The sequence below is a fragment of the Parasteatoda tepidariorum genome, chromosome 9 (genome assembly GCF_043381705.1).
Source record: "Parasteatoda tepidariorum isolate YZ-2023 chromosome 9, CAS_Ptep_4.0, whole genome shotgun sequence".
Lineage (NCBI taxonomy): Eukaryota > Metazoa > Arthropoda > Arachnida > Araneae > Theridiidae > Parasteatoda > Parasteatoda tepidariorum.
In genome coordinates this window covers 26,787,937-26,812,430 of record NC_092212.1, presented here as the reverse complement: position 1 = coordinate 26,812,430, position 24,494 = coordinate 26,787,937, and the positions used below count along the sequence as shown (strand labels likewise).

The 24,494-nt window shown below is 26.1% G+C and overlaps 3 protein-coding genes across 4 annotated transcripts in view; 1 reads left to right on the top strand and 2 right to left on the bottom strand.

Moving 5' to 3' along the window:
* Positions 1–3,550, bottom strand: part of LOC107452429 (protein zer-1 homolog) — a 39,200-nt gene extending 35,650 nt beyond the window's left edge. The window contains exon 1 of the mRNA XM_071185775.1: positions 3,086–3,550. The gene's annotated coding sequence lies outside the window, so the exon portion shown is untranslated. The remainder of the gene's footprint in view (positions 1–3,085) is intronic.
* A 1,692-nt stretch (positions 3,551–5,242) lies between these two features.
* On the top strand, positions 5,243–8,074 carry LOC122271079 (zinc finger protein 84-like). Its single transcript, XM_071185774.1, has 2 exons — positions 5,243–5,314; positions 7,139–8,074. Exons 1-2 carry the CDS (start codon positions 5,243–5,245, stop codon positions 8,072–8,074), a joined length of 1,008 nt encoding a protein of 335 aa, XP_071041875.1.
* A 1,464-nt stretch (positions 8,075–9,538) lies between these two features.
* Positions 9,539–21,365, bottom strand: LOC107452444 (phosphatidylinositol glycan anchor biosynthesis class F). Of its 2 annotated transcripts, none has more exons than XM_016068921.3 (4): positions 20,844–21,365; positions 17,852–17,943; positions 15,562–15,684; positions 9,539–13,085 (listed from the first exon to the last, which is right to left on the bottom strand). In XM_016068921.3, the coding sequence occupies exons 1-4, from the start codon at positions 21,105–21,107 to the stop codon at positions 12,848–12,850; spliced, it is 717 nt and encodes a 238-aa protein (XP_015924407.1). In that variant the 5' UTR covers positions 21,108–21,365; the 3' UTR covers positions 9,539–12,847. The 2 variants fall into 2 exon arrangements, with proteins under 2 accessions (XP_015924407.1, XP_071041741.1); XM_071185640.1 differs by lacking the exon at positions 20,844–21,365 and adding an exon at positions 20,675–20,699.
* Positions 21,366–24,494: the final 3,129 nt, after the last annotated feature.

Sequence of the window (24,494 nt, the reverse complement as noted above, 5' to 3'; positions counted from 1 at the left end):
TTTTCACCTTTTATTACAGATTTCGACAAGGTTTTTAAAATCTTGATATTTTATTATGCCATTATAACATACCGCAAATTCTGAATCATGCATTTTAGTTAGTTATCATTTCTTGATCCACTCGATTAGCGAAGATTCTACATTGAATCCGCTTTGCTTTGACAGTCATATTTTTTTATCAGTAGATTTTAAAACGGATTTTTCCTTGGTTTTTAAAATCTTAATGTTTTTATATGATATTAATCATGCGGCGAACTTTGAATTGCGCAAGCAATCATTGACAATTTTTTCATCACTTGGTTTAGGACGATTTTATTCAGCACATGGTTTCATCGATCACATTTTCAACAGTTTGGGATTTCCACAAGGTTTTTAAAATTTTGATTTAATTTTTAATAGAATATTATTACAATCCGAAAATTCTGAATTGTGCTTTTAAATAATCACTTAATGAATTGCTTTAGCCATGACAATTTCACTTCAAATCTGCAGTTTTTTTCAAAATGTGAAATTTTTAAGCACCCTGAAATTAAGAGTTGGTTATAATCCTCTTATATGGGAGACTTGAGAAAAAAATGATAGATTTTCATCGCACTGTAGTTAAAGGCTGGATTTCATTTCCGTATCATCTATTTTTTTTCTTCATATTATGGTGGAAAAAAGAAATAATTCTTATCCCTGCATATACTTTTGCAGATCGCAAGGGTAAAAAAAAAAATAATAATAATAATCAAGCACGTATGTATAGTTTTTTCATGGGGGGTGTTTTGTGATTGAGGAATTTATTATCTAGATGCAGTTTAATTAAACCAATTACATACATACAAGTAAACTCTTTTTGGTTTGGATAAAATAATTGAATACAGAAGTTTTCACTGTAAGCTTCTTTTAAATGATAAAAATCACAACCAGTGATCTAAATAAAGACAAGCCATAAACGTCGTTAATCGCTTCCCTTCGATTGGGAGAAAAGCGAAATTCAAATAAAAAGATCATTAAAACAAAACCACCGTTATTGTCTAAAATTCATCTGTTCACTGCAAATTATAATGCGTTTAAGCAGACAAAATAATATATAAAAAAATGAATTCTTTACGAAGTAGAATATATGGATCAGTTTCAGAAAATACGACGCATAGGAATTTTTTTTAACCCTTTGGATTGGAATACTATATTTTTAAAAAAAAATAAAAAATACTCGTTTATTAAAGTAACTCTCATTATAACTTATAGAGAACAGTGTACAATAAGCAAGCATTTAGCAGTTTCCAATTATTCCTTGGCATTCAAGTGCCAGAAAAATAACAATTTATAATTTTATAGCTTTTACTTCCATGTTCCATTTCATTTTTAGTTAGTCTTTGTGTTATTNAAGGAACGTTAGACTGTCCTAGTTGAAGGAAATGCGTCTGGGACAGAGAAATTGCCCTCACTTGTTATCGGAAAATACCGAACTCCCCGATGTTTCAAGAATGTAAAAACTCATCCTTTGGATTACAAGTCTAGCAAAAAGTTTTGGATGACATCATTTTTATTTGAAGACTGTAAGAAAATTGGATCGTAAATTCTTCGCTAAAAAAAAGAAAAGTGATACTTTTTACAGATAAATGCACAGCGCATAGTGATCTACCTAATTTGAAAGCAGCAAACCCGCAGTTTCTCCCGCCAAACACAACAGCAAAGTTGCAGTCGATGGACCAGGATATCATAAAGTGTTTCAAACAGTCTTATCGTAAATGGCTTGTCAAAAAAATGATCTTAAATATTGTAAGCATTTAGAAGATTTGTAATTAATAAGCATTAAATAAATAATCCGACAATATTTTGAAAGCCCAAAACCGAAACTAACGGTAAGTTGAACTTCCGATATGTCGAAGTTTTTCGTCAGTCCTATCAGATTCAAGTTATCGCGAATTCACTGTATTTATTACAATTGAAAATAACTTGCAGAAAAACATTAGTGCTAGTAAGATTTGATGCAGAAAGCTAGAAAAAATTCAGCCAAAGCGTAAATGTTTTATCACATTGATTTACAGCAAGATACATAGAGAACCTATCATTTTTACTTTTTGATGCTTATCTATATCTTATTTTTAAACAAATACTTTTGCAGAAAAAATATCAGTAACTGTCATTACAACTTTCTTCTAACAACTTTAATAAAATAATTTTCCTGAACTTGGCGAAAAAATTATTGCTATATTTGTAACATCACAGTTAATTTTTTTAGGTCTAGAGTTTTTTTATGTTTGAGTAAGCCTCTTTAATCTCAATGCATCTTTGTTAACACTGAACACTACTTCGAGCATTTTTCAAGTTATTTTAAAAGCAAGGTATAGATTACTATATTGTTAGAGAAGCACAATATTTTAAACAACTTTCCAATAACAGGTAGTGAGGATATTTCCATACTGGTACGTGTTTACATAAACTACAATGCTCAAGACAACAACAAAAATATTTAACAAAAATAATATATATTTGATTATGTTTGCCGAAGGATGGTTAAAGGTGGTAAAACTTCAAGTCTGTTCCCGTCTGTGATATTTTTCTCTCGATCACCCCGATCTTCTTACCGTTGGCCTTGCATGAATTGGGCAATTTCCAATTGGCTATTTGGTTTGTTTGATAAACTGATTGATTTAAAGCCATTCTATATAAGTAGGAGTTGCAGAGACAGTTTAACTTATTCTATCTCCAAAAACATTGGAATAAAAGCATTCATAACACTAGATACTTGTAAATACCAAGACATTATCAAATTCTTAAAGATGAATTTATTTACTTATACTGCAAGTGAACATAATATTACAAGTTAAAACAAACTGTAGAGAGTAAATCTTACACTGAAGTGGCAGCACAAAGAAATTTTCATTCTAATTTAGCAATAATGGAGATTTAATTGAAATTTTTCTCATAAATTTATGGCTTTAATTATGAAGATTTCAGACAGAAAAAAAAAATTTCTTCAAATATTTATTTGCATAAAAAACCAATATAATATGCTATTAAAATCATTCTAGAAACTTTAACTAGAGAAGAAAAAAAAAGGATGAATACCCTAGAAAACATTAATTTAACGAACCAGAGAAATAGTTTTATTTAATAGATTGCTTGACAGCAATTTCCTTTACAACCCATGATTTCACGTAATTCTGTTTTGTTTTATCTTTAGAAAGAGAGACTTTCAATTTCTTGGAAAAGTTTATTTTACATTCGACACCAAACACCAGATAATATATTTCACATAGTCAAGCTGACGAAAAATCTAACAGGGAAAAAAGGGCATGTTTTGTTTACAAAAAGCGATTTAGGATCGAGATTCGAGTTTCATCGGTAGTCATCTTCAACAAAAAAAACTGTAAAAAAAAAAAATTATCATTGCTACTAAACATGTGTCCACTTCGAACGAATCAGATCAGCAAACGCAACTACGTTTAGAATCTGATTAATGCAGTGTGAACAAATTTGTCTCAACATTAGGCTGCGGAGCAAGAAAAGCTCTCTGCAAAATTGAATATCTGATTATTTCTACATTTTAGGGAATTATTATATTATATCCAGAAATTTCAATAGCCATTTCATATCCTGGAAGCAAATAAGGAGATTTTCAGAGGAAAAATCAGAGGATTTTTGTCAGTAGAATAACCTACAGAATATGCTTATCTCTCATCTCAACTTTACTCCTGTCACATCAAACCGAAAGAACTCTTCTTGAAAAAGTAAACAAATACTCTCGATGTTTTGGACATATATGCAGTGTAGGTGCAGTTAAAACTATATTTTTTTCACTGGAATCTACGAGCGATGAATGTAAAAAATTGAGTGAGAGTGAATTGTATTTACTATAATATTAAAAAAACTTAATAAACAAATTATTAATATAAGTTATTCCTTTAGTCTGCTGGAGCTTTTTATTTTTATGAACTAATGGTCTTATTTTTATGAACTATTTTTCAAACTAACGGTAAGATTTAGTGGCCACTAAACAGTTTTTTTAAAAATCATTCTAAATACAATTAGTTTTCAAAATGAGGTAGCGATTTTGAATTATTCCCAAATTCTTATTATGTAGAAATTTGATATCTAAAGTTGGTAGGAATAGAGTATATTAACATTATTTGTATTTTTGATAAAACTTTTTTTGTATTAAATGAAATGAAGTTTTTATTAAAGTGTGTATTTTTCTTAAATAAAACCTGCACATATTTAAATTTTTTAAACATCTTTAGATGAAATTTTTTAACTTCCTTCTGTTAATACAGAGCATTATTTCTGTAATGTGCAGTGTAAGCCTGTTGAAATTCAATGTAATTTGATATTATCCTGTTTATATTACTCTCAAAAGTAAATCTAATTGAAATTAACTTCATCTTACTCAGTGTTGTCATGGCAAAGCTTTCAGGGGTGGGAATGCTCCAAATTCCAACATTTAATGTTAACATTTTATAAATGTTGTAAAAAGATTTGTTTGCGAATTTCTTAAATAAATAGCGCAGTTGACTTAAATTGTCTTGTATTGGTTCTTTTGAATTTACACTATTGTTTGAAATAAAAATGTGTGATGATTGAGGATGCAGATTCTTGACTGATAGCTTTGCTATTTTGTTTAAAGTATGTAAGCAACAAAAAGAAATGATACTAGATTGAACTTTCTCCAAATTTAAAAGAACAAATTAATTTTTACTGTGCGTAAAAGAAAAATTACAGAAAGAAAAATTTTACCACAAATAAAAAAATAATGAAAAGCAACCAACGACAGAATACTTTACCTTGGTGGACCCATCTTTTACACCTTTGATCTTATTTATACGAAATTGAAATGTTATTCTTTAATGTTTGTGACACAAAATATGTAAATAAAAGTTGATTAATTTAGTGTTCTCTTGTACGTATAAAAAATAAACTTTATTTTTTTGTTTGTGAATAAATATAAATACTTATTATAGTTCTAGTCAAAGCTTTCACTATAGCAACAATTTATAACAAATCTTATTCATTCTGAAAAGTATAAAACAAATGCAGTAAATTGCAATTTTAACTGCGACTATAAAAGCAGAATTGAAGAAAATTTTGTAGAAGCCGGTGAATTCGCTACACTCCAATCAAATATGCATAATATACATGAAGGTGCAAATGTTGTTAGTCGAAAGTTTTTTAATGTTGCTCATTATGAAAATAAAATCTGTTAAAATTCCCACAATCTACTCCACAGTAAATTTTTAAAAATTTAGATATAACAATGTCCCGCAGTGGACTGATTGTTAAGACACAGTTCCCAGCAGATCACCAAAATCAAGCACCACTGGCTACGGTCAGTGTGTGGGTGGGTGACCACTTGGATTAGTCTGCGTAAGGACCAAGAGTGTGCGGTATTGGTCCTCGTTAAACTGTTCTACCGTAAAGTGCTCGACTTCTCGTGCAGGTCGTCGGGCTACCGAAGCGGGGGTGCCATCCCCTCTGCAGAGGATCAAAATTGTGATGGCATGTCTTCGGATCATCCTCAGGGATGTTTCCCAGACCGTCGCCAATAGCCCATTGTGCAGCTCTAGTGTAATGTAAATTAACAACAACAACAGATATAACAACACAAAATTTGTTAAATCAATAACTAGTTTTATGCCTCCAAAAAAACTGTGAAATTTAAAGAAATATATGCTGATTTATATAATAATCAGTATTAAGTATTTTAAAAATTAAAACACTTTAAAAAAAAAAAAAAAACTGATTTTCAAGCAAATTTCGTCAAAATTAAGCCGTGATGAACAAGTTGAAACTGGCTGTAAATGGTTAATATAAATTGCTAGCGGAAAGTTTTATCTAAATCTGACTCCTACTAATTAAAATTTAATTGAAATAACTTAAAAGAAGTCATATTCATATAAGTTTCTTTAGTCAAATATGTTTTGACATTCATAATTAACTGGAAAAATATATAACAATTATTGCAAACTGAAACTTAATCAAACAAATTTAGCATTTTTTGAGTTATGTTTATTAAACTATTCAAAAAGAACAAAGAAAATTGTTGAAACTATTTTATATTTATAAGTGAATTATTAATAATTTATCTTATTATTTAAAAATTTTAAAACCAAATATATTTGACTAATCTGCAGAATTAATTGAAAAAAAATTATGTAAATGAATTAGTGTATTATTTTTTATTAGTTATCTAGTTCATGAACATTGACTAAAAATCTTCTTGTCCTAAGACATTTATGTAAGATAAGATCTCTTTCAAAATTAAGGTTGAAGAGTTCAACTACAGACTCCAGCTTTGATTTTAACATCTTTTTCATTTGTAATGACTTGAAAAAGCTCATTTAATTGCAGTAAATATTATAATTTATTTCTTCAAACTTAACAACAGCAAACTTAAATTTTAAAATTTCATTTTTACCAAAGAGTCAGGAAAGTGAGTTTATACCTTAACTTACTTTCATGATTTATGAATTTAAATACTAGTTGAACTATGTGAGGGAAACTATTGCCAAGATACATTATTTGGATATTTACTAGTTATGAAAGATATTTGTTTAATATGCAATAATATAAAAATGTATATTCATTATTTTTTCAGGATTGCTTACTTAAAATTGAAAACACTGTTCTTTGTTTCATGGTTCTTGAAGATAGCTTAGATGAATAGCCAAAAGAAAGGATGCCCTTGAAATTTTTTCTTTGTACATTGAATAGCTGAAACTAGGCTTATCATCTTCATTAACTAATAGGCATTTAATATTAATATTTCATTGATCTCCACTTTTTGATTCCATTGTATGATGATTTTGATATATTCATACTAATTTACATATTTCTGTTGCCTTTGTTACATAAGAAATAGTAATATTAATACTCTCCACAAACTATTTATTTCATTCTGTAAAAATATTTTGTATCATAGTAATTAGAGCTTTACTAAACATTAATGTTATCTATTCATAGTAATGTCCATCCTTCAAAAACTTGACTCTTTAATTTTATGCAAAAAGATAATTTGGCTACAAGCAACAAAGGACAGGGTGGTAGTATATAAAATATAAGCTTATCAAACAGTGACTTACCTGAAAATAATAATGTTCATGATGATGAAAAACCTTATTCTTGTAGTATATGTTTTAAAAGTTTTTTAAAGAAGAAATACTTAGCTAACCATGGACGGGTTCATGCTGGCGTGAAACCCTATTTTTGCGGTATATGTAATAAAAGTTTTTCTACCAAAACTAGCATAAATGATCACAATCTTCTTCACACCGGTGAAAAACCTTTTTCTTGTAGTATATGCAATAAGAGTTTTTCAAGGAGCAGTTATTTGACTAATCACAATCGCACTCACACTGGAGAAAAACCCTATGCTTGTAGTATATGTAATAAAAGCTTCTCTACCAAACAAAGTTTAACAAGCCACTATCTTCTTCACACTGGTGAAAAACCTTATTCTTGTAGCATTTGTAATAAAAGTTATCCAAAGAAGGGTCAGCTAACTGTTCATAGTCGGACTCATACTGGTGAAAAACCCTATTCTTGTGATATATGTAATAAGAATTTTTCTCACAAAAAGGGTTTAAATTATCACCATCTTCTTCATACCAACAAAAAACGTTTCTTTTGTGATATGTGTCACAAGAGTTTTTTAGAATCTAGTGATCTGACTGAACATAGTTATATTCATACTGGTGAAAAACCTTATTCTTGTAGTATTTGTAGTAAGAGTTTTTCACAGAGGAGTGCTTTAACTAATCACAATTTAGTCCATACTGTTGAAAAACCTTTTACTTGTTGTACCTGTGGTAAGAGTTTTTTCTTTAAGACTGATCTAACTAAACATAATAAAGTTCATATTCGTGAAAAACCTTATTCTTGTAGTATTTGCAACAAGAGTTATCCAAAGAAGAGTCAGCTAAATGTTCATAATCGAACTCATAGCAGTGAAAAACCCTATTCCTGTAATATATGTAGTAAAAAATTTTCTCACGAAAAGCGTTTAAATTATCACACTCTTCGTCATACTAATAAAAAACGCTTTTTTGTGGTGTATGTCACAAAAGTTTTTTACAACCGAGTGATCTGACTGAACACAGTGATATTCATACTGGTGAAAAACCTTACTCTTGTAATATTTGTAGTAAGAGTTTTTCGCAGAGGAGTGCTTTAACTAATCACAACTTAATTCATTCTGTTAATAAACCTTTTTCTTGTAGTACCTGTGGTAAAAGTTTTTTTTATAAGGGTAATCTAACTAAACATAATAAAGTTCATGCTTGTGAAAAACTTCATTCTTGTGGCAGATGTAATAAAAGTTTTCCAAATAAAAGTAATCTAAATGTTCACATATGCACTCAACAAATATGCATAATTTATAGGAATGCACAAACACCGTATACGGAAAATTTATCACCATTATGGAAAATTCTTTAATAATTACTAATCATCAATTAAAAAAAGAACGGTCAGATTATAATATAAAAACAGGAAATTTAACAAGCCAATAATTAGTTTTCTTCTTCAAAAAACTGCTAGATCTAAAGAAATTTATACTGGTATTTTATAGAAATTAAAATACTTTTAAAAAAATTAGTGATTTTCAAACAAATTTTGTCAAAATTAGGGAGCGTCAAAGAGTTGAAACTAGTTATAAGAGTAAATAAATTGTTTGAAAGTTTTTTGCAGAAAGTTTTTCATTTTATCTAAGTCTGGCATTATGTTAATGATCAAAAATATTCTTGTACGTTCTATAATAAAAGTAATAAGAGGTTTTATTTGAGATATAATCTAACTGCTTATAGTCATGTTAATTCTTTATTCTACTCAGTAACCCTATTCTCATATTTTTATTTTTAGAAATCATAAAGTTACACTGTAGTTATAGTTTTAGGTATTCAACTTGTTACAGTTTGCTTTGCAGCACAGAAAAATTACAGAAAACAGAGTCTGATAGTGATCTAATTTATTAGATAAGAATAAGTAATACCCTGAATAAATAATAATGCTTTGATCTGATTTATTCTTATTTTACCACATGTTTTTCCTGTTATAAATTGAATTTTAATATATAGCATGAAAGTAAAATTTTTCTAATACTTATTATTTAAACTGGAAATTAAATATTTTATCAATGCATAATACTCTTATGTCATATGATTATTTTGCCAAATCCAAATTTAGCATTATTGAAGTAGTTAAAATTAAGTAAGTTGTGTTAATTTATATTATGAAATGTTATTGCTATTATAGATAACTATATTATGTCTTGTGAATAATGAATACTTGAATAAAAAAATATTTTTATGTCTGTCCATGATTATACTTTTACCTATCTTGAAGAATAGATTTGCTCACTAATTTGTTATAATCAACAAGATATATAAAATATATTTCCCCCTCACAGTTAGCTGAATGACTCGCTAATTTTACTCAGAAAGTATTCCTGAAGACTATTTTTTTCCATCAATAGTTGTTTTAACCTTTCGAGCTAATGCTGCTCTATAAGAAGCAGCAGCATGACACTTATACTTACAGGGTCCAAACCTATATATATTGTGACAAAAATCATTTTATTCTTATTCTTGTCAAATATACAATTAATTACATTATTTTAAGTAAATTATATAATGAATGTTACAATTAATTATATATTAAAAATATTCTCTAACATATATATCTTTTCTAAACTTAATATGAAAATGCTATAGTCTTTCTTCGTATGAAAAAAAGCTGAGGCATAATATAAACTTTAAATACCTATAAACTGTTAAGGTTTATGTAGTAAAATTCAAAATTACAAATAGAGATGATAAATAGTAAATGAAAAGTGGTATATATACATAGTAATAAATTTAAGATTATTAAATGTCTCTTTCTCTAAAACAAATAAGGATAACTACAAAAGGAGAGTCGCAAGTTTGTTGCTCAGCAAATTTTGACAAATATTTTTTTTCTAAAATCTTCACATTTCTCAAATATATTATAATTTGCAAGAATTTTTTTTTTTTTAATTTTTCACTTACATCTTAAAAATTAATACTCAAATGTATTTTAAAAATATCATTTTTACATTGACATCAGCATTGTACATTTTTATACAAACCATTTTGACATTGCAAAAATTAAGAATGAACAGTGGCTGCCATAAAACAATGCAGAAATGAGAAACGTATAAATGATACTTTACTATATTTTTTAAAAAAAGTTTTTACTATTAATATTGCATTTCGAAATATATATCTACGCAGATGAATATCCAAAACAATCTTGTGGGTAAAAAGTTTTTATATTTTATTATTCCTTAATTAAACAATATAAATTAAATAAACTCATATTTTGTTCAAAAGTATTTTATAAAAATTAATTGGCGTAAAAGTAAACTTGTTTGAAATTTATTGTAGAATAGGTTATGTGAATCAGAGTTGCATGTCGATTACAGTAATTAAGCTATGCAATCAATTACTTATAATTATCGTTGTATGTAATCCTATAATTTAATTACTAGTAATAACAATTATTAGTACTTGATTATAGTTCATAATTATAATTGTAATCAAAATTATGAATGTTGGTGTTAAGGTGAGGATTGATTGATTACTGTAATCATGATTACTGTTATCAAAATTTATAATCGCAATTATGAATTTATCAAAATTATGAATATTGTAATTGATTGTTGTAAACTCCATTACAATTGTAATCAAAATTACTAATATTGTAATCATGATTATGAGTTGTAATCGAAAAATTTCACTAATAACATTTTTGTCAAGATTGATTGTTCAAAAATGTGAAAGACAACATGAAATAACAATAATTCAAATATATGATCAAATTTTTTTAATATCTTTTTTTTAAATTTATATAGTTAATTAAAATGCAGATAAATATGAAACTTTTTAACTGCAGGTTATGCATTTTTGTGAGAGTATAGAAATCCATCATGATTGCAACATTATTGACAGCATAGCATTGTTAAAAATATTGCTTCAGTGTAGAAAAGATTACAACATTAAAATAAGGATGCACATTCACTTTTAAAAAAAAGGGCCATAGAAAAAGAGATCAAAATTTATCTCGTAGACCATCGTGAATTTTGTTTTTAGAACAACTAAAGTATAACAAGTAAATATATCAGTAAAGCTGATAACAACTAAAGTATTCCTTAGTGCAATATTGATCAATATCAGTTCAACTTAAAATTGTAATAATGTTATATTTGAATTAAAAAACTTTCCAAGTTTTGCATACTTAGATTTATTTAGAATTAAAGATAACAAACAAATACATGAGCTACATTTCTGTTGCCCAAGTTTCATTTAAGGCTTTTCAAAAATTCTGCTATTACGTGAAATATCTTTTCTTTGTTTCTTTCTAATAACATGCTATTTTCAAAATAACTGCAAGTTTGCAATAATTATTCAGACTGTAAGGTGAAGTTCAGCTTATTTTTATCTATCTATAGGACCTTTCTTAGCTAATTATGAAAATGGCTAAAAATGTCAATATGAAAAGAAAAGAAAAAAAAAACAGTTTTGTGTTAATTAAAAGCTTTTTAAGTTTTTTTTTTTTAATACTTAAAAAAATACTCCAATGTAATAATTCTCAATTTTTGTTCATAAAAATTTACAAACATTGTGAATTATTTTTTGATTTTGATAACTATCATAATGGAAAAATCTTGCCAAATATGCAATTTTTAAAACTTCTAAAATGTTAAAAGTTATTAGTCTGTTTTGAAGTTCAGATTATTTTTTACGGCAAGATGGTATAACTTTAAACTATAGCTTTGCCTCAAGTACAGGGCACTTTAAAAGTGGCTTTTTCATTTTCTTTAGTGATAGGGCTTCAAAAACCACTATCAAAAAAAATTTTCCTCGAAAAAATCAAAATGTCGAAAGATTTAAATCTTTTGATGTTGTGAATCAGCACTTCTACATTTTAGAATTATAACAGTTTTAAAAATTTAATAAGCATAGTTGACAAAAGGTAGAAGTTAAGAAAATTTAGTTATTAGTCCAAACGTCCAATAACTAAAAGATTTCCCTAGTTTATACACATTTTCCACTGGTCTTTTAACATGTTCCAATTAGATTTTTAGAAAATATTCAAAAAATTATGAAACAATATAAATTTCACAAGTACAATATTGAAATTTCAGTAAATTAGTTGAAAAATTTAAAACTAAGCGCTTCATATAAATCCAAATTTTATTGTATTATAAAGAACAGATTTTGTGTTGCATAATTACTATAAGTAGAGCATTACTATTATATAAAAAATATATCATTAAAATGAAAATTAACAGAAAATGTGTTATATTTAAATTCAGGATGAAGGAACATAGACCAAATATTTTCTTATAGAAACGCATACCAAAACATCAAACCAAAAACCCCAATTAGCAGATTACCCCTTTATACTCAATTGTAATGATTGATTGCTGATTCATTGGACTGCTAATTATTATTTAATAGTGGTCTGTGTTGAATTTCAGATGTTTCAGACTGCCATTATTATTAAGTCCTAGTTTGAATGATTGTAAAACAGAAAGTCAAAAATTGTATATTAAGGGGACATAGCTTACAAACATAAAAAAAAACAATAAAAAAAAACAATTATACATTACTTTAAATAAAAAACACATTTGTTTAATGATATAAAAACTAGAAATGAGTTTAAAAAACACTATATAACAATACTCAAATTCCTAATGTTTAACAGTATAATGAACTATATATTTATTTACAATGAGCTTTAACAGAAAAGGAAAGGCATAATTTCATAAAACTCATAAAGACCGAGACTGAAGCTAATAAAGCTATTATTATCACTGCTCATATCATTGTTAATAAAACAATCATACAGTTCTATTAAATAAAACTTTTTTCTTATCTTTCACATATGATTGTAAAAGTTTATATCCTGTGATTAAGTGCATTACACTATTTCCAAGACATGCTCCAATGCAACATGTAATGGGCCATTTTTGCCATGGCCTATCCCAATCTAAAGGTATGGGGAAAGCACCAACCCATGCACCCATAATTGTCCATATTAAAATTGACTGTAAGTGATTTTCCATCATGTTATCAAATCTGAAAAGAAAAATTACCTATTAAAAAAATATTCAGAATTATTTTATACAAAAAAAATATAATAAAATATCGCAATATAAAAAATTGCAGCATAATTATTTTAGAAATTGAAATTTTAAAAATAAAAGGATATGGTCCTTGAAAAAGCTAATATTAAAGTACAATTTATACATTTTCCGCATTTATCTATATTAATCATATTAATTAAAATCATATTTTTCTTTTTAAAAGAAGGTTTCAAGTTCATAAATAGATTATTTTTGCTGTATGAAAGGATTAAAAAATTTCAAAAGGTGTTCAAAATATAAAAATCAACTCTGCAAAAAAAAAAAAAAACTTCTTTATTAATGCCTGTTTCTAACCACTTAATAATCAATACCTTCTGTATTTGAGTATTTTCTAAGTGAATTTTAAAAAAAATGGGAAATTTTTTATTGAGACAAAAGAAAAATTTATCTTTAAAGAATTTTTTTCCATGAAACATTTTTTTCCAACACAATAAAAAAAAATATTGACTACAGTGAGAAAATTATTATTTGAAAACATAAAAAATAATTTGAGTCTTAAAAATTTATTTTCATAAATAAATATAACTACCTGCCATTAAAAGGAATATTAAGAAGAACAAAGGGAAATACGAAAATAAAACATAGTAATCTGTGTTTGCAATGAAGCAAACACAGTTTACAACAACAACTGTGAGCAACAGATTTTGTTGTTGAACTCTACTTTTTAAAACATTCTTAAGAAGTATTTTACCTTGCAACTGAAGTCAAAGTTTTCTTTTTCTTTGACGAAACAATAAAAAAAAAATTTTTAAATGACAACTACAACAATGAAAATAGGAAGAAAGAAAGAGAAATGGCAGAAAGGTAAAAAATCATTGAATAATTTCATGTCTGATCTATGCAAAGTTTAAACCTAAAGAAAGTTTTACCTGAGAATCCTGACGGAAAAAATGTAGAGTTAACTGAAGAGAAATTTTTTCGGCAAACAGAAAATGTTCGTTTCCTGCCATGGGAGACAAATGTTTACACATTCATCTATCCTAATGCTTCAAGATATCAGATAAAAAGAGATTTCTTACATAAAAAATATATTTCTTATTGAAACAATTTCTCGTACATCTGTTCTAAGATATCGATTCCTAACAAATAAATTTTTATAAAATTTATAATACAAATTAATAATTTCTGATATATATAAAGCATTTGAAGGGATATAATGTTCAAAAAAATATTAGTTGAAAAAAGGACAAAATACTGGTTTTCATTTTAATATAAACACAGTGGAAAGTCCTATATTCAGAATCATTGCACTTCGGCAAGCACAGAAAATAGATTTCTTCCAATAAAAAGTCTTTAAGATAAACATCAAAATATATATTATTCAATAAAAAAATAACAAATGGATGATAATTTATATCAATTTATCACAATGTTTTCTGATGGATTGAATGACCTTTAATTAACAAAAGAGTGTTTAGCATGATAAAATATATACATACAAAAATAAATAAAAGTGAGCAGACTACAATTTGAACTTTTTCTTTCAAAGAATTCAGACACTTTCTTTCTTTCAGACAGTCTTTTATTCCCATTTGATATGAAAAATTAGCAAAGCAAATAAGCAGATAAAAATAACATTAAAAAACCACCCTCAAATTTTAAAAGTAAATTTATTTAATTTGAATTTTTTTTAAAAAAATATTAAACAAGAAACAGAACTGAGAAGATTGTTTTTTTTTTTTTTTGATGTAAACATTTATAATTTTAAGAGAAACAAAACTTTCCTGCTGTTCTTTTTTAAACACTATTAATATGCAGTTTAATTAATATTTAAGTTTAATCTTCTCACTAAAGTTTCTTTTTCTATAATTCCTTTTGACTTTTCAACACCTCTTTTAGTGTGCTTATTAAAGTAAATTAAATGTTTAGCAATTAGAAAAGCAACAAGAATAAATTTTTAAAAAAAAATTTATCAATACTTTTTTTTAACACAATGTGAGAAAAATAATTTGATTTTATTTAAAAATTAATATTGTTAAAAAGAGTCTGCAAAAAGAACATTTCCAGTAAACTGAGCATCCAGCTTTGCACTGTAATTACAATACAATGAATTCATAAAAAAGTTTAAAATATCACTCATTTAATGATTCTAGTAAAGTAAATTAAATGTTTAGCAAATTAGAAAAGCAGCAAGAATAAATAAAAAAAAAAATTATTTATTAATACTTTTTTTAACACAATGTGAGGAAAATAATTTAATTTTTTAAAAATTAAAATTGTTAAAAAGAGTCTGCAAAAAGAGCATTTCCAGTAAACTGGGCATCTAGCTTTGTACTGTAATTACAATACAATAAATTCATAAAAAAGTTTAAAATATACCTCATTTAATGATTCTAGTGAAGAAATGACATTTAAGAAAATAACATATAAAAAAGAAAAGAATGAACTTTTTAACTTTTATAACTCACTTGGTATCAGTTATTACTTTTAAAACTGAACTGATACTATCACTGAAGAAATAATACCAAATCAGAGGATAGACAGTGAGTAAAGTCATTAGAGAGCTAAAATAGAGAGTAGCACCCCAATCTCTACAAAGAAAAATAAATAAAATGATATAATGAAACACCACATATTTAAAGAACACTGTAAGAAAATATCAAATAAATAAAATAAACAGCCAAACCTCAATATCATCATAAGAAACCTGCATTTTTGGCACACTTACTATTTTGATAATGACAACTAAAAAAAAATAATAAAATCTCTTTTAACTCTGTGTTTCTTATTGGCTTTCAAATTCACTAACTCCAATTCTTACAGAGCTAATGGTTAATTTTAGAAATATTTTTTATCCTGAAAATAAGAAAAAGAATTGAATATTTGAAGAAAATTTTAAGGATTTATATTTAAAAACTTGCATGAACCCTAATTAAGGAGACATTATAAAAACTTCCTACAGATAAAATCTGACTATCAAAGGGTTTACATTTTATCCATGAGAAACTTATTTCTTTCAGAATACTAAAAATGACTAATAGAATTGTTTAGCAACCAATATATATTTAAACACAAATTCAATATAATGCAAAATTTTTAATCCTTTCCTCGTGTGATTCTTCAAAAGAAATATATATATATATTGTTTAATGCATATAGTCTATTTTTTTAACAAAAAAATATATAAAGATAAATATATATTCATACTAGTTAATAATTACACATACATAGAATTTTGTGTTTTCATATTCAATTCAGATTTATAAATATTGATGCAATTAAAAATAATTTTTTTAAATAAAAAAAGTACTCTGAAAAAAAATTTCTAAATAGTATAATTATCCTTAAATTTTATGTTTTTGCATATAATTTTTTTTTATTTCAGGGATTTTAAATTAATCTCATTTTTAACATCTGGTGTAATAAAATAACATTAACTAATATTTCACAAAAAAAATAATTTCATTCTACCTACAGCAGAAAATTTATATAATGCAATTCTATAAACTGCAATTATCCATAAATTACGAAAGCTTTGTGAGTGTAAACATTGAAATTTGCATTTAAGAAATATTTATAACTCAGCAAGAATTATTAACTTTTCACATTATTTGTTAAATTATTTGCTAAGAGGTAAAAATTTCAAAAGCTAAGCAAACCAAACTTAATTAATTTATTTCTTACTAGTTCTAATGCTGCAGAAATTTTTTTTTCAGTAAACATTAAATACTTAAGTGCATATTTTGAATTTTTAAGTATTTGTATCTAAAATTTTTTTAAAGCATTTTAAGATTGATCTATTCCAGACTAACATTGCCATAAAGAGAAGTGTAATGAGTTATATAACAAAATTCTATAAGACGAAAGTCTCAGGTTTCAAGGTTTGCGCTATAAAGATTCTCTAGTCTGTATTAGTTAGATTTACAAATAAGAGCTAGTAATTTTTATTTTTTTGATAAAAAGGACCTTACATTTTAATTAAGGTGTTTCTTTTTGCCTCTGTGGTAGAAACTTGCCATTTCTTAATCCTCATGAGTACTCATAATACCAAAAACTTTTTTTTTACGATAATCAAAAGCTGTATGTTGTCATCATGCTAAATAGAAGTTAAGCCATTTTCTTATTGATAAGAATTTAATGTGTTAATGTTTACTTTTCTTTTCCCATCAAATTTCAGAAAATATAGATTTATAATTTGTTGCTTTATATTGCTTGTTACACAATTTTAGAGAATCTCTCCAAATTTTGCAGATGTTAGTTTACAGCCTAAACTCGATTAGAGCACTTTTAATTTAATAAACAATAAATAAATAAAAAATGAGTTATTATTTATTTATTTGTGAAAAATAGAATTTTGAAGCTCTATTGTTTAAAATATACATTAAGTAAATAGGATTTATTTATATTTCATTGCTAAGCTGTTCTGCTAATAAGTTCATTAGTTTCTGTAGTTAATAGCTCATTTTTTTTTTCAAAATAAGCCTAATGAAGATTACTTCTATAGTTAAAACAAGAATTCTACAGAAAATTTGGAAAATGATATTTTAATATGCTGAAGCAAAGATTGGAAGTTCTATAAAAATAAAAAAAAAGCAGGGATGTATATTTTAATATTATTTAAAACTTTTACTTACCAGATGGTAAGGTAATAGCAAGTTTTATTTATAATAATATAAATGCACCTGACATTTTTTTATAGCAAGAATTATAAAAAGTGTTGAATTTTTTATTTTAATATAAATAAATCGTTTAACATACTTATATATCGGTGCTCCTAAAAGAATGGAAATCACTGCATAAACACAAATGCTGCAAAATAAAGCAACTAATGCACCCCACACAGAAAATTCCTAGTAAAAAAACACACACATTTAGAAGAAGGTTTTAAAGCATCTATTTAATTTTCATAAGTAAGACATAATACCCATTTAAATTAATTTGTGAAATATTAACTATAAACTACTTATAGTTAGATATATATATACCCGAACAACACACAGTCTCATAAATGCAACAATTAGGTAGAAACATAGCCAAATTTTTCAAGTGATCGCAAGAATGTCTTAAAAACATAAGAAAATGTTTTACATTCAATGATTTCCTATATGAAATATTTCAAAATAGGAACTTACAAGCAGATTTCTGCAACTATTTTTTTTTTTTTGTAAGCTATTCTTGCGTATGTGCAACACGTGACCACAACATCCCATGTTTGTACTCGTACTACATTTGCTGAGAGTCGATGAAGTTGTGTAGTTTATTGTGGGGTCAAAATGATTCGTTTGTTGCTAAAAATATTGTGTTTATTTGGCAGTAAGTATTAAAAATAATATTATAGCATTGCTATAACTCTAATGTATGAAAAATTACTAATTCATATATTTTTAGTAAGTAGTATTATCTTATAATAGAGTTTTCCAATGGATAGAAATCATTCAAGAAATTTTTAAACATTACAGCTCAAAGTATATTTCTAGAAACATTTTTTGTATCACAATGCTTTGACTTCTTTCCCTCTTGCATTTATTAGGTTATGAATTATAATGGAATAATAAAAAAATACATGTTTAGGTACACAAGTTTAAATAAATTGAATTTTTACATCCATTTGTATTCCAATTTCTGTAAAATAAAAAATTGATATGATCAGGAAAGAACAGAAAGCATAAATAATTCTAACATAGTATAATAATTTGAATTAATATTGGTTTTAACTGAGATTTTGTTATGTAATGTGAGAATTTTTTTTTTTTAATTTAAATGTGAGGAACTTATTGACTGTGAGTGTTGTAATCTTTTTTTTTTTTACTTGAATGGCATCAGTTAAGTTGTCATTATTATTTGTTAATATTCTCTCTTCCTCCTTTGTGTAAATGGAAAAAAGATTATTATTTATACTACGTCTTATCTGTTTGCTTCTTCAGAAACTGTTAGTTTTTGTTTTATAAAATCTGTATTATAGCGAACATTCCTGTTATTGATGTTCTTTTAATGCAGAGTAAAATATATATCAATATATTATGTATGATATATTTGCTGTTATTATTCACATTTTTTAAAAAAATTAATACCTTTTATACATTTTGTATCCTGTGTTTATTACTTAATTTGTTTTGATTAATTTTGAAGTATTAATTAATAAGTTTGATTTATGATATTATTAAGCAGAGTTATAATCAAGGTTCGTTTATTTAAATGAACTTGATTTAAAATATTGATATAAAACTAATCATTTTTCAAAGAACTCATCAATTATTTAATTTTTGTTTATAAAGCATTTTAATATAAGATTATTTAAAATTTTTATTTATTTTCGAAGTTTCAAATTCATTATTATGTTAATTGTTGTGTCAATAAATTTCAGTTGTACACTAGCATTTGGAGTGTAATAAATAATAAAACTTATGTAAAGTAATTTTAAAAAACTTAAAATACTTTTGGATTTTTTTAGAATGCAAATAAGAACAAAAAAAAATTAATACCTTTTTTTAATATATATTTCTACATGTGTAAAAAGAAGACACTGGTAATGGATTGTTTCACATAACATATGAGGCAAGGGAAATCTTATTAAATCCTAACTATAAAACACAATCTTCTTCAAAACAACAATTACATTTAATATTACAGTCTCTGTATAAGTATTTACTATATTAGATGGAAATTTATTTTCATTACATAGAATAAAAAAAATTTAGAAAAATTTCAATTCATCAAATTTTGATCTACCATGACTTGTTAATTCTGCTCTTTTCAGAACATAAATTAACAAGTTTTGAAATTCAACAAATATTTATAAAAACTATTTCTAATAATGTATAGTAAAAAATGCAAATTTAGTTTATTCTTTATTAAATCTATTAAAATTTCTCCCCAAAATAAAGTTAGTCAAAAAATAATTTTCCAAATAATAATTTTCAAAATATTTGGCCAAATATTCTACCCAATATTCGGCTAACTGAATACTTAACAAAAGGGCTGAATATTTGTGACATCCCTAATTTCAACTTAGTCAAACAGAAGCTATAATTTTATAAATTCAGCTAAATTTAACATATGTGTAGCAAAATTTGCAAATATAAGGTGCTTTTACGTAAAAACTTAATGCTGTTGAAATTAAAGTTAAATGTTAAGCAATGATAACTGAATTTAAATTTTTAAAAAAAGTGGAAATAAATCCCTGTACAATTAAGCCTGTAATCAAGCAACAGATTAAAGAATCTACTTTTATTCCTTGCTGTATTTTTTCAATTCAGCTCTTTAATTTATATCAGAAGAAGTTTATAGGTGTTTTAAAAAAGAATCTTAGCAATCCCCCCAGAATTTGTTTGTTTGATTTTTTAAAATTAAAAAGTGAACTACAGTGAAAAATAATTTGAAGACTGTGTAATAATCTGTATCCGTCCCGGAAGGTTTCTGCTTTTCAGCATATATATATATAAATATATGTATTATTAATCATAACACAATATTAATTATATCATAATTATTAGCAGTAACACCATTATTTTTATTTGGATCCAAAGGTATTTTCTTTAAATTTAACTATAAAGAATTTAAAATAATATGATAAAAAATTACCATTATTCTTTTAAGTACTTTATATATATGTGTGATGAATATTAAAATCTTTTAATAATACCGATCTTAATTTTATATTTTAAATTAGTAATATTCATTCTTGCAGGAGGCAAGGTCAGTTATTTTATATAAATGAAACAACAGTTTTAAAAATAATTCATTGACTAACCCGATTTTCAGATCTTTTATTCATTTTCTCTTTAGTATTAACATCGTCTACGATAGAGAAAAAAATTGGAACAGGAAAGTAAATTGCTTTACGATTCATATTCACAATATTAAATGCCGACATAGTAGTTAAAATACTAAGATAAATTAGAGAGTAATTATAAAAATTCAATAATAATACAGGATACAATATTAAACAAAATCCTAAAACTAAGCACCAGATTGCACAGCGTTTTGAAAAAAGTACTTTCTTTGTATTGCTCATTATAATATATTGGAAGTTTAAATTCAATAAACAATAAATCTCTTAATTGCAAGTTTATATTTTTTTAACAGATTCATTGCAAGAACTTTCTTTCCGATTTGAAATGTAAACAAGTAGACAATGTACAAAAATTAAAACTTTTGCAACGGAATGATATGTTTAATTTTGAATTTATACAGTAATGAGAGGTATTAGAGTAAAGTAAAAGATCGTATACGATTTAAACTGAATGAATCGTTTCAAAGTTCGCCTAACAAAACTGGTGGTTAATCGATGGGTGATCAATATTTTAAGTGATATAAAAACTGTTGGATGAAAACTCTGCCGATCTGAAATTATTTAAATCATATTAAAAAATACAACCTACAGGACTATTAAGCAATAAAAACAAAATTTAACAAAATAAAAACTAAGCAAAAAATCTTTGCACTGCTTTCTATGATTCTTCACTGCAACCACGAAAAGGAGAATATGCAAATTTCAATTTTTTTTGTACTTTTCGCAAAACGGCTAAAATGCGATGGACGGGGTTGGTGGATGATGAAGTGCCGTAGTGACGATCGATAGATCAGCGTTGCTTGATTCCAGTTTTCCTTATTAGCTTTCTTTATGCATTTTGACTTTCTTTTAATTGCGTGTGATATAAACTTTACTTACTATTTGATGTAATTCATATTAGTAAACAATATTTTGGAAGAATTCTTTCAGAACTAGGCCTAAATTGGGATTTCGAGTTTATTGAACTTCTTACAAGGGGTTCCTTCTGGAATACGGTAAGATAGTTTCCTTATTGATTTTATACTTAAATAACTGCATTCAGTTTTTAAATTGTTTAGTTCTTAATTTGTTTAGAAATTTTATGCAATAAATTTTCTATTTCGTGAATTTCTATGTGAATCAAATTTTTTTTAATTGAAATTCTATTTAAAAAAAATGGTTTTATGTTCATAAATTGCTGAATTTCTTCTATATTTCTTGGAATAGGTATTCTGTTAATTTTATCAGGTTTTAGCAGTATTTTTTTAATTTTTCTAGTTTTTTTCTGTTAATGGATGCCATTTTCGCCAACGGAGAAATCGATCGGTTAACAAGAACGTTAATAGCTATGGTAACCCGCTTTCATAAAATGGCTGACGGCAAGCGTAGCGGAATGACGGAGTTCTTGGGCATCCATTTTTTTTCATAGTTCGATAGGCAACTTAAAGTATTGTTGAAATCGTATTTTTTAAATGCTTTTTCTGTTGGGTAAATTTATTTCTTCCAATGTTATTATGTATGTTCCTAAATCGTAATAATTTCTCTTTCAGCTTTTTTCTTGGTCTGTGATCTTAGTGTTATTGATGGAATTAGGAATATTTGGTAATTCGAAATGGGACCTGTAGAATCGAGCTACTGTGTGTTTAACAATTCAGAAGCTCGTCTCTACAGGAACGTTGCGAATTAGCTAGATCTGCTGAATTCAGTATTGTTCTATTTCAGTTTGGTAAGTTGGCCATTTTTTAAAAAAAATTAAGTTTCTTTTTTAAAAAAAAATCTAATGATTTTAATTTGATAGAATATACTCGTTAACATTTATTTGAAATCGTAATTAAACTCATGAAAACATTAAGTTTTAAATATATGTTCCAAGGGAATGCTTTTTCTGTTGGTGAAATCTGGAAAGTGCATATTTTAGTCCAACTTTGGAAATAACCTATCTTCTAAATTACAGTAACCAATGGTGTTTAAGGTAGTTAAATTGTTCTTTTAATAATCATTTCTTGTGAAATAATTAAGTTTTAGATTTCCGAAATCATAGATGTTGTCAAATATTTAAACATATTTTCAGCTTCCAATATTCACAAGGCTGGTAATTATTTAAATTTCTTAAAAAATCAAGACCTGAAACTTTAAGAATGTTTTTCTTTGTGATAATTTAAGGGTATCCGTGCACCTGGAAAGTCATGAATTACGGTATTGAACAAAATTTGTCTTGATTTTAACTATTTATTAAAAATTATCAGGTGAAGGGTTATCAGGATTTAGGTTGCCGAAAAATTTTATTTTTAAAATGATTCCTGCTCCCAATTTCATGGTGTTCTGAATTTGTAACAAAATCCCCACTCAGAGTGATATTTTATTGAAATATAAAATGTTTTTATCATGTTCTTTAAATAGTATGATGCTCTTTCAAAAAATGAAGAAAAAGAACATTTTTAGACCAAAGTATCTTTTAAACTTCTGTGATTTCAGAATTTTTGTTAATAATTTTATCAATTTAAAATTCTAGCTGAAGCAAGCCAGTAATTGGCACTTTTTTTTTTAATTCTGAAATCAGAACAGAAAAACCAGTAGTATTTCTTTCCTTTCTGATGAACAAGAAAAGTAAATTTAGAATATAATACTGCAGATAAAAAGAATAAAAAATTATTTGCTTAGCTATTATTTTTTCATCTATTTTATTGCTTCAACTCTTTCTTTACTGTTTTTTAATTTTAAAATAAAAAAAATATGAAGATGCAGAGTATAACAGTTATGGTTATACCTATCATTTCCATAATGTTATAATGCTTTTTTAATTTATTCTGTTTTTGTCAGAGAAAGTAGTGACTTTGTTAAGTCAGGAAAAGTTCTTGGAATTGGTCATGAATTAGAAAATGTACCAGATACCCAGTAATTATTATTAACAATGAGATTTTTCCAAACCTTATATAAGATAAGAGCTTCTACTTTTATGTAATATACTTGGGGTGTAGAATTTATTTCATTGTCATTTGCAAAAGAAAAGGCAACTTCTAGGGGGCACCCTATGTGAAAAAGAAAAAAAAATTGCAACATAGAACAAATTCGAAGGGCATAGTTTGTAAGTATCCCAAGCAAACCTCTATAGGCTGGTAACTGGGGGTATTTCCATATTGTGACCTATCTCTCAGACTATGTCGTCCTTGTGGCAGATTTATGGCGACATTATCACAGAATGTTAGTTTTTGCAGAAGGGTTTTTCATTTGGAAAGTGAAAAATTTTGGTTTTCCTTTATGCAGAAGTTTTGAAAATTTTTTTCTTTTTCAGAGATGTATTTTTTGCACATTTGAGGGGAAAGAAATAATCATGATTTTTCTATTCTCCTTTGAGATTATAAAAAAAATCTTGTAAGGAACTTCAGCTAGAATTTCAAATTAAGAATTCAAAAATCATGAAAGTTTTAAAAGATAGTTCAATCTAGAAATTATGTTCTTTCATTTTTTTTCTTTAAAGAACACCATGTTTATTTGACTATCTTTTTTTTTTCAAGAGTTCTATTCACAGGATTTTGTAGTTTATCATTATTTTAACAATTACTGCACTGATTTTATAATTTTTAATTAAGTATGAATTTTAATTTGTCATGATTTACAAAATTTGAAATG

What these genes read in the sequence shown, in the direction of transcription:
- LOC122271079 (XM_071185774.1), top strand. Translation starts at nt 5,243, where the DNA reads ATGTCCCGCAGTGGACTGATTGTTAAGACACAGTTCCCAGCAGATCAC. An exon ending in ATCAAGCACCACTGGCTACG is followed by an intron (nt 5,315 to 7,138) that starts GTCAGTGTGTGG and finishes AGTTTTTTAAAG; the next exon opens with AAGAAATACTTAGCTAACCA.
- LOC107452444 (XM_016068921.3), bottom strand. Translation starts at nt 21,107, where the DNA reads ATGAGCAATACAAAGAAAGTACTTTTTTCAAAACGCTGTGCAATCTGG. An exon ending in TTAGGAGCACCGATATATAA is followed by an intron (nt 15,685 to 17,851) that starts GTATGTTAAACG and finishes TTTTCTTTGTAG; the next exon opens with AGATTGGGGTGCTACTCTCT. An exon ending in AAAGTAATAACTGATACCAA is followed by an intron (nt 13,086 to 15,561) that starts GTGAGTTATAAA and finishes TTTTCTTTTCAG; the next exon opens with ATTTGATAACATGATGGAAA.